The sequence below is a fragment of the Ceratina calcarata genome, unplaced genomic scaffold (assembly GCF_001652005.2).
Source record: "Ceratina calcarata isolate Rehan_Ccalc_2016 unplaced genomic scaffold, ASM165200v1 scaffold428.2, whole genome shotgun sequence".
NCBI classification, from domain to species: Eukaryota; Metazoa; Arthropoda; class Insecta; order Hymenoptera; family Apidae; genus Ceratina; species Ceratina calcarata.
In genome coordinates, this window is record NW_017166501.1 from 560,179 (window position 1) to 576,137 (window position 15,959).

Genomic DNA, 15,959 nt, shown 5'->3' on the forward strand with positions numbered 1-15,959 from the left:
ATTAATTATATTAGATAAAATATTTGCTTTTATTAATTCCCATAATCCAATAAGTTCTATGAATATTTACAGTATTTCACGTTGTCATTTCACTTTCCATAAATACCTGTTAATAAGTCTGCAGCCTGTCTGAAGACCATAGTTTTTCCCTTATTGTGTTTCGACATAACTCTCGGCGAACTCCAGATTGGACAGTTATTGAGCAGGTCGCGTGTCTTTGCATATTTAACGGTGGAATATCGATGCGGTGTCGAAGGAAATTGAATATTTAATGAGCCCACGCGGCGACGTACCGATATTATGGCTCCGCTTCATCTGGCAGAGCCGTTCTTCACCGAACGTTGTTCACGAAATTTTTGTAGTACCGCTTGTGACGAGAGTTTAATAACTCGAACGGGTTTAATCGAGCCCGCAATCGTAATTCCACGACGCTGTACCATTCTTTTTTGGTCTCCGCCGCGTTCTAATTTCCTCGAGCTTACGGCGCGTACTTATTTTTTTATCGTTATTTATCGCGACGAATGGGACTTATTTACAAGCTCGATTTCCACCTGATATTGTTAAACGTTCTTTATATTTTCTGCTAATGCGTAATAATTCAATTATTAATCGACCCGCATTCAATTAAGAAACCGTAACTTTGGGTAAGCATATTATATGCAAGTCATCGGTCAAAAGTTAATTCAATTTGTGAGACCGTGTGATGTTCTCTTGGCCAGGAATTTCACACGAACCGCTCGATCTTCCTGCGTATACGTATGCGCATAGAAATGAGGATTAGAGATAAAATATAGTTGCCGTTCATAGAATAAAATGAATAGAAAACGATATCCATGAGATTTGGCGAGACTTTTAACGAGGAGTCGTCGTCTTGTTCCTCGATTATAACTACGATCGTATACGCGTTACAAGAGGGGCATTTGCATCGTGAATTGCTCTGTCGTGCAGGTACGAAATTCGGGAACCAGTGCCAAATAGATCTGTAGTTTGTTTTTCGACGATTGGAATTAGAATTTGATTACGCGAGCTGGTCGCAGCTGGAGCCGCAAACACGCGCTCGATGTCAAACTTTTTGCAATCAGATTTTGAGGGCTCCCTGGCCACCGTGTAATCTGTGCAGTATCTTTCATAGTTCATATTGTTATTTTTGACATTTCTTTAACACTAGATTGCCCAAGGAAGTCATTTTCACTGGTTTTGGGTAAATGTACAAATAATAATGCATAAATTATTTTTTCCCANATATAGGTATGTACTAAGTTTCAGTCTTTCTAGTGTTAATTATTATGTAAGCATTGCGATGTGCATGGAACACAACAATCTTCATATTTTCTGCATTTTTCTGTAAACCCGTACGATTTGCAATTTACTTATAAAATCGCGAATTTGTATTTGCGATATTCGGAGTTTATAAGAGATTTCGCGTATCACGTTCGACTTGTAAACACGAGCTGGACGACGTATCAAATGATTTTACGGGCGAAATGAGATAGAGAGGGAAGTACATATCTGGTCGGATGCACAACGCGAGCCGGAAATCCCTCGGGAGTTGCGATCCCTCCTGCAGGATAATTTCATCGAGTCTTGCGTCTCGTAGAGATATCCTCTGTTCTCCGTGCTTGCACGCCGGCGAGAGTTTCATGCCGCTAGTTAGGAGCTACTTTATCCGAGGATAAACCTCATCATTTTCAGAAACACCGCTTACATCTCGTTTCTCGAGACTTCGCTCTACCTCAGTTATGACCTTTTTTAAGATCACGTACAGCTAATACAATTGTATCTCGAAATTGTAGTTTTGTAATGGTATTTAAAAAGTTTTCTTGAAAGGACGTATGCTCGCTCTTTACGAGTTACTCATTGTCTCCTTAACTGGTTAGAAGTTAGTTCTTTTCGTCGATTATTCTTTTTACACAAAAGGCAGAGATTTACAGAAAGCAATTTCCTGACCTCTCCAATGCTGTCGAACACGCTCTCCCTTTCACTCGGCTGTACCCTCTGTCTCTGGTGATTGATGGACGCGTCAACCCGTGATCTATCGCGTTAATCACGAGCTACCCACGGTTTCATTTTTTGCCGCGAGTCATTAAACGGTACGTCGTTACTAAACGTCGAGAACCTTGTCGTAGTCTTAATCTTCTCCCCGACCTGATTTATCGTTTTTACCAAGACAGCAGATTTTTCGGTAAAATAAAACACTTGAGATATCAATTTAAGAAATGAAATTTAACATTTCGTATTTTTTTATATGCTTTGTAAAGAAAGTTTCTATGAATTTTTCTTCTCACTTCAGTATTTAACAAGTTAAATATCATTAATTTGCACTTTATTGGTATTGATAGAATCCGATTATTCCCACCGTCGAAACAGCAAACTTTTGGAAAAAAATTTCGTTTTTTCTAATATAATTTCCTATAAACTGTTTTATCGTTTTGTATGAAATACTCATAAACTATCGACGCTAGCGAAAAATGTTTTACAAAAAAGTTGTAGTTCTAGTTGTCAGCTATAAATAAGGTTCTATGCATCCCGTAGATCCAACGGGTTAGGTGTAATTGAGGAAAAAGGAAATTTTCGTAAATCGATAACCTTTGATAAAATTTCGAGAAAGTAAAAATTGTTTTTCTCGGAATTTCGGAAAATGCTTCAATAGTACATTGTGTACCTAGGGTGCAAAATAGGGCATTCTAGCACAGACAGAATGCCCTTTGCGCCCGTGGTGCACATACTATTTTTTGACACGCCGGGCGAGAAATTAATCGATAACAAAAGCTATCGAAGTTGTAATTATATCATGTTCCGTCTTTCCGCCCTAGGGCGGGAATGTGCTATTTTGCGCCCGCTAAACATGCACGAGAAACCGAATTTCGCGCCCGGAGGGTCAAAAAATGTTTTACACAAAAGTTGTAGTTCTAGTTGTCAGCTATAAATAAGGTTCTATGCAATTTTCCCGTAGATCCAACGATTTAGGTGTAATTGAGGAAAAAGAAAATTTTCGCAAAATCGGCAACCTTTGACAAAATTTCGAGAAAGTAAAAATTGTTTTTCTCGGAATTTCGGAAAATACTTCAAATAAAATTTGTGGGCAACCCTACAAATTTGTCAGTACTGCTGTTATCTATATTATCTTAAAAAAGGTCGTATACAATTTGTTTCTATCTTGAATACTTCAGGATTAATCGGTTAAGTAACTATTTCGTCCATCACCAAATGCTTCTTAACGAGTGGAGTTATAAGAAAATTGCATAGAACCTCTTTTGTTTCTGACAACTACAGCTATTTTTCTAGAAATACGTAAAACTCGCAGCATGAAAATAAAACAATAAAAGGGAAATGAAGATGTTTATATTCATGTCTGGTATATTGGTAAACAGATTCTAATCCATTGTCATACATCTCCTCGTTTATAGCATTTATCGAGATCGGGTCATCGCTTTACGGATCTTAATACTTTTCCATTGTTGGTTCCCTTTCGTCTTTACGACGTCCCAACGCCCGTTATCCCTATTGTCGGTTCGTGAAAGGAGATATGATTGCAAGAAGCAATGTACTATTTTTGTCAGTGGTACATTTCATTCGTTTGATAGAACGTAGCAAAAGTCGTCCCGTTCAGAATTGCGTCCTTGGAGATTTTCTAAGAAACCACAGCCTGGTTTCCCGCATCGGTGATCTTTACATAGTACCTTATCTTTCGATCCGTGCCGAGCCCCTTGTCTCTGAAGATTCTCCGATCGATAAACTCTTCCCTATTTCTCTTCGAATTATGTTCGATAAACTCTTTTCTGTTTCTCTTCCGTTTTCTTAAAATCGAAGGAAATTGAGCGGTGCAAGTAATTGATACCGATTGCGATTTATTTCTATCCGTTTTCTCTCGGATACAAAACGTTTGATATTCAGCGATTCGTCAGGAACGGGTCGCGTTCCGCGTAAAGTTCGCACCGACGGCCAAACAAATTATTACCTCGAGGGCGTGTCACGAACACCCTTTCCTCGTTCACGAGCTTTTGTCGAGTGGCTGTCGACCTGGCGTCTGATCGAAGTCCGATCGAAACCCACCCCTCCGCATAATCCGCGCCACGGGACAAAACCACTTTATAGCCTCTCTAGATTTAGCTGAAGGATTCTTCGCGCGGGATCGGCCACCGTTGCAGGTCATCGTTATCTACTTCCCACCTCGACGACGTTCGCGATATCTGACTACTCCGCGAGGTTCTCGCAAACAATTTTTGAGATCGAACAAACCGTTGACATCGTAGAATATTTCAGTTCAGAAACACGGAGAAGTATTGCGCGCGAAGGCGGAATGCCAGTTTATAATAATGAGATAAATTCTGCTTAAACGAATTCTCGGTGGGTCTGTAAAATTTGTATAAACAAAACGAAGGATTATAATTATTCTCAGTGACGTTCGTCCAGCGAAAATTGCTGCGATGGTTAAAATTGACGGTGAGTTTACACAGCGTTCCTCTTACTTGGAATTTCCATGTAATCAATTAATCTTATTTAAAGAGACGCTGGAAGACGTACTTCTTCTCCCTTGGACGTTTCAGACGGGAGACGATTTTATGGTCCGCGAATAGTCGAGTCAGTTTTTCGACAATTGTCTTCTCGTTTGAAAATTTGATAAAGCTTCGTCATCCCGTGAAACTCGTCTTGTCATCGTACGGACGGCGCGGAATTTCGGAATTAACAGCCAGCTTTATTACGGCTTCTCTAAAATATTTCGTTAAGCGGAGAGTAAAATTATCACGTCCGGTAAAAGTCGGGCGGGCTTTTTTTTTTCCCTCTCTCTTTCTCTACACGGGGAGAATTCGTCCCACTGCGCTATGTCACGATCGTATACACGGAGATCATTGTCAACCGGCTAGCTTTATTCCCCGCGTAAAAACAGAGAAATTGCGTTTTCATGTTAACGACTCGTTTTATCCGTTTCCACGCCAGGACAAAAATTTCTCGAATGCTTTATTGAATGACGACGATAAAGCCTCGATTTTACGTTGCCCGAATCGCGTGTCCACTTATTCGGTCGGCATTTAATGGGTGAATCCGATCGCCAATTAATTACTCTCGGGTTTAAACATTTTCTCGACTTTTGTCACCGTCACCACTTTTTGTAGACAATTTTATTTGAATTTGATCATTCATTATATTAATAAATTAAATATCTCTCGACTTTTATCATGAATTTCAATTATCATTCGTTGTCTTATTCGAAATAAAACAATTCGTAGACTTCTGATTAAAAATATAAAAAAACCCACCCCTCCGCATAATCCGCGCCACGGGACAAAACCACTTTATAGCCTCTCTAGATTTAGCTGAAGGATTCTTCGCGCGGGATCGGCCACCGTTGCAGGTCATCGTTATCTACTTCCCACCTCGACGACGTTCGCGATATCTGACTACTCCGCGAGGTTCTCGCAAACAATTTTTGAGATCGAACAAACCGTTGACATCGTAGAATATTTCAGTTCAGAAACACGGAGAAGTATTGCGCGCGAAGGCGGAATGCCAGTTTATAATAATGAGATAAATTCTGCTTAAACGAATTCTCGGTGGGTCTGTAAAATTTGTATAAACAAAACGAAGGATTATAATTATTCTCAGTGACGTTCGTCCAGCGAAAATTGCTGCGATGGTTAAAATTGACGGTGAGTTTACACAGCGTTCCTCTTACTTGGAATTTCCATGTAATCAATTAATCTTATTTAAAGAGACGCTGGAAGACGTACTTCTTCTCCCTTGGACGTTTCAGACGGGAGACGATTTTATGGTCCGCGAATAGTCGAGTCAGTTTTTCGACAATTGTCTTCTCGTTTGAAAATTTGATAAAGCTTCGTCATCCCGTGAAACTCGTCTTGTCATCGTACGGACGGCGCGGAATTTCGGAATTAACAGCCAGCTTTATTACGGCTTCTCTAAAATATTTCGTTAAGCGGAGAGTAAAATTATCACGTCCGGTAAAAGTCGGGCGGGCTTTTTTTTTTACCCTCTCTCTTTCTCTACACGGGGAGAATTCGTCCCACTGCGCTATGTCACGATCGTATACACGGAGATCATTGTCAACCGGCTAGCTTTATTCCCCGCGTAAAAACAGAGAAATTGCGTTTTCATGTTAACGACTCGTTTTATCCGTTTCCACGCCAGGACAAAAATTTCTCGAATGCTTTATTGAATGACGACGATAAAGCCTCGATTTTACGTTGCCCGAATCGCGTGTCCACTTATTCGGTCGGCATTTAATGGGTGAATCCGATCGCCAATTAATTACTCTCGGGTTTAAACATTTTCTCGACTTTTGTCACCGTCACCACTTTTTGTAGACAATTTTATTTGAATTTTATCACTCATTATATTAATAGATTAAATATTTCTTGACTCTTATCATGAATTTCAATTATCATTCGTTGTCTTATTCGAAATAAAACAATTCGTAGACTTCTGATTAAAAATATAAAAAATGTGAGCAGGCCTTGAATGCTAAAATAGAAATGCATTTCTTAAATCGATTGCCATAATCATTTTGTTTCTCACAAAAGTAATTTAAATAGTAAACAACGTTGAAAACGAGTACATAGACGTAATGCGAATTTAGAGGACAAAGGAAGGATGGCTCGATTTTCATTTCCTATGGGAGTTCCTCTCGGGATAAAATTCTTCGAGGCAGCAACGTTGAACGTTTCACGGTGCTTTACACATACTAGTAACTCGCTACTTGTCCGCAGTAAAACCCGGGGAGAGATCTTTTCGTGAGAGGAATGCGTTCCTCGGTATGAGGATTCCTCCACGAAGACAATGAAGAATCGCGAGTGCCTGTTCGCGAGTGGAACGTGTTCCACCGTCGCGTTAGTCATTTTTATAAAGCAATTTGACACAGTTAGAAATCGCTGTAATTTTACAATTACTCCGATGAATCACTCGTACGATTCCTTGATGGTTTCAAGACCGCTATCGCATAGATTCATGGCATTAGATTCGCGTAATTGCTGATCACAGATAGCGTGCAGTTGTGTCGGATGCAATTAGAATAATTTACAGTGGTTTCGAATAAATCAATGAAACACACAATGGTAAATGATATAATAAATTCTATTTCAAATGAAGTGTATGTGTAAGTACACGACTGGTGTTATATGTACTTCGATTTCTGATTTCTCGGTCTATCGAAAGTTAAGAAAAATTGAAAAACGTCAGGCGGAGAATAAGTGGAGCGCATCTCGTGGGTGTTGACAAACGTAAGTTACGCGTCACATGCAGCTGCCTCCAGATCCTCTCTACGTTTACCTTCGTGTTACGGTGAGCGAGTTTTTTAACGAAAAGTTTACTCATTTCGGTACGAGATTTTATACCGAGAACTGCGAGCCACCAACCAACAATATTTTCGTCATCACGAAACAACTTATTCCAGACCTGTATCACGATTTTCTATTTTCTCTACAATTACTGAATTATTTTCCGGCACGTGGAAATTTCGCTCGCTACATTGTTTTCATATTAATGTTGCGTACTTACTCGTTGGTGGAACGAATGCGAACAGCACTTTCCAAAATATCGTAACGCCGTGCATCAGATAGTCCATGGTGGACGGTGCTGCTGGTTCACCAGCACCCTCACCCTCGTCCTCGTCTCCGCCACTCACCGTCAATGCCTCCGTGAACTGTTCCTTCCACGAACTGGTGCCTAAAAGCGTATTAATGAAATATGATTAATCTTCGATCCACAATTCTGACAATAATACGAAGAACCTGAAACAGAATTATTTCGATGAGTGTGTCTGCAAAGTTGCATTACTCCTGATGTGTTCACTGAGTCGTAATGATAGAAGTCGAATCGAAAGTGATGAAACGATAAACGAAAGGCGTGTTTGGAACGAAACGTTGAACCGCGGCCAAAGGTGTTGGACAAAAACGGATATTCGGGGGGTTCGCTGGCTGGTTCGATAAACCGTGCTAATTTTTTGCAGTGTTGCATTTTCTTGCTGGTGTCGGTGATAAATCAGCGGGGTGGGTTGGATTTTCAGAGGTTCCGTGGGAGGGAACGGAAGGCGAGACCGGTGTTTCGAGCCCGGATTTCTTCCGTAAGATTCTTACCCGGTATAATTTACGCGTTGTCCCGCGTTTCCGTTTTCAAAGTAATTGGCGAGCTCTATATAATGTTCGTTGTGAGCGTCATAAATCAGTTCCGTCCGCGAGAGGTTCCCGTACGCAAGGACGCCCGATTCCAATCGATATTACCCGGCCGATAATTTCCACTTTGCACCCTCAAAGGCAACCGCGCGCCTTCGAATGCAATTTTTCTTGTTCAAGGTCGTTGCGAGGCTGATACATTGTAATCTGATTAATTATTCATGCCGGCATCTCCGGACGAGCATGAAATATCACGGCACAGCATCAATTATCGTCAGAATTATGCCGAGCCAAACACGGTGCAACTAAATATTTGAACCTAAGCGCAGTTTTTATCGCGGAACTTTTGCGCTCGATGCAATCGCATATTAAACGCTCAAAAGTGCGCTCGGTCATATTCCCAAAGCGTTTGCTGTCTCGGCTCGAGAACCAATTAAGTGAAACTTTAATAGTTTTACGAGTGTCCTCTGCCAGTCTCGTAATAAAAGTTTCATCGGTTTCGATTTTGCGACCTCGCGCAACGGTGACACGTTTTTCTCGTAACGGCAAGAACCTCGCGATACGTACGACGATAAAGAGAGCAAGAAAAACGGCGAGTTCGTGGAACGAATTAGACGGCGAGGAACGAGTTTCGAGGCAAGAAAATCGCCTGGCTTCGATACCAGGCCGGGTCTCGCAGGATCCTCGCGGATGTGGGTCAGCGTTTCTTTCGACACACGGCGGCAGCGACGATCTTGAAAAGATTTTAATGATTCGTTTCACGCGGTCACCGTTTCCCCATCGGATCAAAGGATTCTCTCGCTTGTTCGTCACCACGCGTCGTCCGGTTCGACTCTCCTCTGACACGATTTTAATGGCGTTAAAATTATATTTTTTAACATTTTTTCTGTCATTCAACGTCAAGATAGTGATTTGTTATTTAACACATTGCTGACCGGTCACGAGTTAACTCGTGATAAGCTTTTTTCCGCATCTTTATTGTTTTCACGGCGCACTGTTGGAAATCTTGTAGTGTAATTATTTGGTCTGCATACCTCAAGTTGTGTCTCGCTTATAAGACCGGCCAAGTTTCGTTCTTAGTTGTAAAAAAAATTTCAACGATGACCAAATTCTTCGAAAGGAAAACGGAGCGAAACCGAAATATTAGGAGTTGAATAATAAATAAAATTTATTAAAATTTATTTATATTGTTTTACTTCCACATCCGCTTTCAAAACAATAGCCGGGCACATGAGGTAAATTTTCAGAAAAGTTGCCGGTCAGCAATGTGTTAACGTGCAATATAAAATATAGACTGTCGGTTCTTCAGTTAGATCGAAAACGTTTTACAGTAAATGAATATTCCGTTCGGTCTCGAGGCACGGATTGTTCCGAGTAATTACACTAAACTGATTCGGGCGGACAAAGGGCTGACGCTGAGGTAGCTCGGTGTAAAATAAACGAAAGCCACGTTTAGCTCGGACGGAGTGACACGTCGCGTTTCGCGCGTTCGAGTTTAAAATTAACTTCCCCGAGGGCGAGTTGAGGTTGCGCACACAAAGGTCACGGAAGTCTTTTAAAAGTGATCCCCCTCCCCCTCTCCTTCCCTTTCTATCGAACAAAAATCGTGCCACAAAGGGGCACTTGCCGAGGGAAACTTGGGAAGAATGGGAACAAATTTGAGACGTCCCCCAAGGCGCGTCACCGGAAACGTTGCCGTAACGTCTCTTTATTACCTCGTTTTCGCGTACAGCGTACTAAGAATTATGCCCCGCTCTCATTAGTCGAGTTACTCGACTTCGGACCACTTCGTTCGGCTGACTCGAGATCGCTCGGCGAATTACCTTGGTTGAAATATCCTCCTGAGTTTCCAACCAAGTTTCAACTTGTCTGTCGACGACTTTTGCAAATGGTTTCTGTTCTTTTTCAAGATCAGACATCGGCCGAGCAAGTGTTTGTAAACTATGTAAATATGAACTTGAATTGTTTAAATTTTAAGAACGATGTTACAAAAATGACGTGGTTTCTAGTGACGAGCAGATGCATTCGGCTTTCACCATTTTCTGCCCCGTCCGGTTTAATTTGAATTTCAAAAGCACCGAGTAAAAATTCAAGAGCGCTCGGTTTCTGAAGTGAATCAAGAAGGGTTTGGGACAACGTCGCGGATAGTGGTTTCGGACCTCGAAGATAATGGATTTGCCAAATTGGGCAAATTGTGGCAAAGGGATTCGTTCGCGAAACGATAATAATCCTTCGAAACCCGAGGACTGTATTTTGAGTAACTGTACGGCGAGTCGTACAATCGCGTCTTGAATCGAAATCGTTAGTGGCAAAGTACTCGATCCCTCTGATTCCCTTTACAAGATGATTTCGTTATATCTCGGCGGTGGTTGCGATTAGTATTGAATAAAACATGAAGAAAGTTCCGGGAACGTTATAGCCTCGGGTCTCTGTCATGCATTATAAATTTTAGATATTAGTTCGAAATTTTTAAACCGAGCTAGAAGTATCGTCCGACAGCCGTGCCAGTTTCAAGGTTGGCATTAGGTTCGAGATCTCGTTATATCGAGTTTCCAAGTTAAATCCTTCGGAAGAGAGAAAGGCTCGACTGGGCTTGAGTCAACGTAAAGTCCGGTAAACACGGCGGCTAAAGTTCAGAGGAGCTTGGAGTTCTATCGCTCGGCAACGGCCTCCTTTTGTTCGTCAGCTCGTTTCGCATTTCGCGTTCTGTACTGCCTTTTATGAAGAATAAATCGCCGGGGACACGCCTTGCTCGCGCCTCGGCCGAGCTCCGTTTCGGAACAGAACTCCGTCGGGTGGAAAACACGAAAAAAGTGAAATGTGAAGCACGGGGAAATTAATGGAGCCCGGGTCGATGACGAGTCAGACTTCTTTGAAGGAATCGATGAAGAGAATCTCCCTTGCGTTCGGAAGGACGGTTTCCGATTGATTTATTGGAGAACAACGTGTCTGATCGGGGGACATGTTCATTAATTGAGCGATGCCTGTTCCAATTTCGTGAATAGGTTGTCGAGAACGTGACAGGGAGGTTCTTATCTTTTAATAATTATCGGTCACATTGAGTCTCCTCTGGATTTTCGTCAAAATCGTTTAAATAACGAAGAGCCGTAGCTTAAATATTTGAAAACAGGAGAGTCGATGGATTTCAGTGTTCTGGAAGCACGAGAGACCTTGTGCTCGGGCTTTCACAAGCGTCGTTCTTCAATTACGAACGCGTAATCGAATTTGCTACATATGTCGGGACCGTGGTGCTCGCGTAACGAGCTGATCGGGAAAGGATTCTTTTCTCGATGACCGTTCGATTCACCGTGCTAACTCGACTTAGAACGGTTCCTTTCCGGAATTTATACGACGACTATAAAACGAGAGATGAACGAAACTTTCTATCCGATATTTGCCGTTGACCAGAGTCCCAAGAGGAGGTCAGCGGTTTCTTAGCGTACTCACCGGCAAATTTACACTCGAACGACGTAATAAAGGGCACTTAGAGCCACGGTTGTAGACGACACGGGAGACGCGAAACAAATTGAAAGCATAAAACGATGGAGAAACCTCGTCGGTCTTTGACTCAAAACACCAATAGGGTGTTTTAACACTAGATCTACCAAGGGGTGTAAAAATGACTTGTTTAGCATTTCTTATAATCATTATTAATTTTCAGTACATTCTGTTTCCTAAAATAAATAATAATTTTGTGTAATTTTTTCTAAAATATGCAAATAATTAATTCTGTAAAATAGTTTTCTTCTTTTTTTCGTCTCTTTGATGTAAAATTTTATGCAGGGTATCTCCATATACCGAGATGAGTCATTTTAACTTCCACGGAACTTAAGTTAAAAAAGTAATTATTTTGAAAATTATTGCTACTAAGTTATTATTATTATCATTTTCAGTTTATTATTGAATTTTTATTCATAAAAACGTAAAAATTACTATGTCTATTTAAATGATTAATTTGAGAAACAAGTCATTTTTACCACTCCAGTAGAAGTGGCTGACTCTGACAATAAATTGAAGCAGTGACAAGTTTTCAAGATGATTCAGAATATCAAAAGCTGAATACATAATTCAATGTTTAAACGATCGAATAAACGTTTACCTGAAACACGTCTTCTAACAGCTTAATCGTGGAGGTAGTTTCCATCGAAAACTATTCCCACGGTCTCTAGACTTTGAAATTTAAATTGCGGAAAGCGCGTGAACGGAAGGGGAAAGGGGTACGTTTAAATTCATTTCCGTGGGGTGAGGTTTTTAAGCCGGTCGACTCACCGAGTAGAATGGAAGCGTTGGCCCTCTGCACCAGTTTGTCCACCGTATTCTTGAACTCCTTCGACTCTTTGATCCGTACTTGCGCCCTGAACACCTCGCCGAGTTTCGGTTTGCCCAGCAATGCCATTTTTTCCTCGTCCGTCCGTTCCTCTGGCTTTTTCATTTCCGCCGCTACTGCAATCCCTGCCTCAGCTGAAAATGCATCAAATCTCACTGATCAGGTAGCTCGTTTAACGTCCCGTGAGAAATTCTACGATTCCCGGTTAACGGACAGACGCGGTTCGTTCCAAATTTAATTATTCGTTTATCGACAAAATTTCTAATCACAAATCTTCTCTAGCTGTCGCGAACAGCTCCCGAAGGATCTGTTACACCGAAGAAACGACGATATAAAATCGCTTTTTATGAATCATTTCCGTGTAGCAATTTAGTAACGTCGAGTCTGACCATATACCGGCTATTACTACTTACGAGGTATACTACTAGCAGTATAGCGTGGCTACTGGCACAGGCACCAGGTCAGCTACATTATGTTATCAATTTTACGTGGTGTATTTTCTCACCCGTTCACCGAGTGCAAATATTAAACTCGATTAAACAATTCTGTAGTAACGAATCGAATATGTGAATTCGGCGAAGATCGACGAGAAACATTTTCAGTGATCAGTTTTCTGTGAACGCGATTAAGAGTCGGACTTGAACAGCGATAGTTTACAACTGTTGAATTGTCCGGAATTTAGCAGTCGGGAGGAATGTAGATCGATGTAAGTTATTCCTGTAGAGAGACTTTTTACGAGCGCCGTAAATATTGCAGCTCGTTCTTCTCGCGAGCTCTGCGTTCACCGTACAAAATCCGCGCTACTACCATTGAATCCCAATGCCCTGTGTCACAGTTTGTTTCTTTTTCCGTTGCAATCCCGTGGCCGACGGTTTCAGCTCTTGATTCCGCGTCCGAACTCATTTCGTACGCGACGTGATCTACGAGCGCGTGCTGCGTACGTCTATCCGTACCGCTTTATCATCCGTTAGGACGCACGGCCCGAAAGATCGTCGCATCGATCGCTGTGACATTATGCCGGAAATATTTTATAAAGCGTATACACATCCAATTTCGTCGCGCAGCAGGTGGATGCTCGTAAACCGGGTAATGAATAGCCTATGAGTGATTGCAGTGGTCTATGAAACATGGTCGCAAAATGGATTTACGATGGGAATAAATAGCACTGAAAATTGTTCAGTAATCGTTCTATTATAAAGAATTTTGTTCAAATACGAATATTCATTCGCACAGTAAATTTAAGAAGAATCAGACGATTAGTGAATACAAAGGAATCAATTGATCAGAACTGAACTTTCCTCTGATAGGATTTCCAAGGATTATTTCACACACACGTCCTCATGATCCTGCATTTCATTATCTGATAAGAACACCTTCAGATGGTGATAGCCAGATTGGAGAATTTATATAAAACATTTGTTATTTCAATTTAAGAAATGAAATTTAATATTTCGTATTTTTTATATGCTTTGTAAAGAAAGTTTCTATAAATTTTTGCTTCTCACTTGAGTATTTAACAAGTATCATTAATTTGCACTTTATTTATTTCGACAGAATCCGATTATTCCCACCGTCGAAACAGCAAACTTTTGGAAAAAAATTTCGTTTTTTCTAATATAATTTCCTATAAACTGTTTTATCGTTTTGTATGAAATACTCATAAACCATCGACGCTAGCGAAAAATATTTTGCACAAAAGTTGTAGTTCTATTGTGTCAGCTATAAATAAGGTTCTATGCATCCCGTAGATCCAACGGGTTAGGTGTAATTGAGGAAAAAGGAAATTTTCGCAAAATCGATAACCTTTGATAAAATTTCGAGAAAGTGAAAATTGTTTTTCTCGGAATTTCGGAAAATGCAAATAAAATTTGTGGCCTACAAATTTGTCGGTACTGCTGTTATCTATATTATCTTAGAAAAGGTCGTATACAATTTGTTTCTATCTTGAATATTCCGTATGGCTTTGCACATCTTCTGGATATTCAATTTTTATCCGTGCATAAAATCTGCAGCCTGGCGATATAGTTCGAGGATTGATAACGCTTTGCAAAGAAAGCACGGAGCGGCAAGAGTTAATCTCGGAGCATAACAGAGATCAGGAAAATGTTTAACATAGTAGATGCAAGTAACGGATGTAACAGCACGTTCTTCCCACGACGGGGTCTTACGATTCCCATCCGGGTTCACAGGATTCGAGTCCACGCAAATCCAGGATAATCGATGGAGCATTGTTTACTGGACAAACAGCCGGTAGGCGGAGAACACGCGAGCTACAACACCGATTATTCATTTCCTAACTCGCCCTTTCCCGGGGTGAAAGAAAAACGAATCACGGCCGCCCGGGAAATTGCGTTCTGACGAAGAATTCCATTCCCTCTTTTTCAAATCCAGTCTTCCCTTTCATCGAGTTACGTACAACGGAACTTTTTTAATATAATCAGCCTTTATGAAAACTTCTTTTAACCAGTGAGAACGTGTTGAGATACATTTATCGACTCGGTCCCTAGTTTCATTAAGAATTCTTTGATAAAAAATCAAGTTTCGCGAAAACGTATTACGTCGGTAGTGACAGTGCTCGTGATCTCTTGGGATTCTTCGCATGATTCCGCTAACCGTGACTCAGTGTTTCATCGCGAGCTGAACCCGGGTCACGAGCTACCAATTTCTCGCCGTTTTCATGCCTCAACCGGCGTGTATCCCCCGACGACAAAAATGACATTCTCTTTATTCCGCGCTGACGGTTATTCAATCCTTTGTTCGAGGGGGTAACATTTTTCTTGTTATCTTGTCACCGTGGTTAATGACACGAGTCACGTTGCGTCGACTTCTCAGCTGAGAAAATCGATTTTACGTCATGCCCAGCCGTCGACCGAGGGGCTATTCCCAAATCGACTGCATTTCATTATCTGATAAAAACATTTCAAAGAAATCAGCATAAAAATAGATCAAATGATATCAGATACGTTTTATTTCTATTCTGTATATTGTTGGCTTTCTTATTAACACGAATTCGGATTGAACACAGAAAAATTCCATTAAGAGATCGATGACCGAGGATGATAGGATGAAGGACGAACGATGTTATAGCTTTCTGACAGGAAAAATGTTACCACGCGATGACTTTTCTGATAAACACGTCTTTCTTTGCGACTACCGTGGATTTCACGGAATTCGTATACACACGTCTAGGGTTTATCCAAGACGCACTCGTCTCCGTGCGAAATATTATTCTGTTGGCGACGGCTTTTAGCACGCTCTCGCGTTACCCTCTCGAGCCTCAGGAGGAAGCTTCTCATCCTGTTGCTCGAAATCTCACCGTCAAATCCAATAGTGCCAATATTTTGTCCTTTCAATTCGACGTTTCTCCGTAGTGTTTCGTCGTTGTAATCAATATAATTTTTAATACTTAACACTAGAAAGACTGAAACTTAGTATATACCTATATTGCCCAAAAGCAGTAAAAATGACTGCATTGTAAAAGAATAATGTGTAAAGAGATTTGTCTAAAA

General features: G+C 41.0%; 1 protein-coding gene across 3 annotated transcripts in view; it reads right to left on the reverse strand.

The window, feature by feature from the left end:
• The window catches only part of Calx (sodium/calcium exchanger 3), a 78,975-nt gene that overhangs the window by 15,432 nt on the left and 47,584 nt on the right, over nucleotides 1–15,959 (reverse strand). For 2 of the 3 annotated variants that reach the window (XM_026815087.1, XM_026815088.1), the window contains 2 exons: nucleotides 12,393–12,584; nucleotides 7,510–7,677 (listed from right to left, as the gene is read on the reverse strand). In XM_026815087.1, coding sequence (XP_026670888.1) covers nucleotides 7,510–7,677; nucleotides 12,393–12,584 — 360 coding nt within the window. The remainder of the gene's footprint in view (nucleotides 1–7,509; nucleotides 7,678–12,392; nucleotides 12,585–15,959) is intronic. The other variant, XM_026815089.1, reaches the window with a different exon arrangement.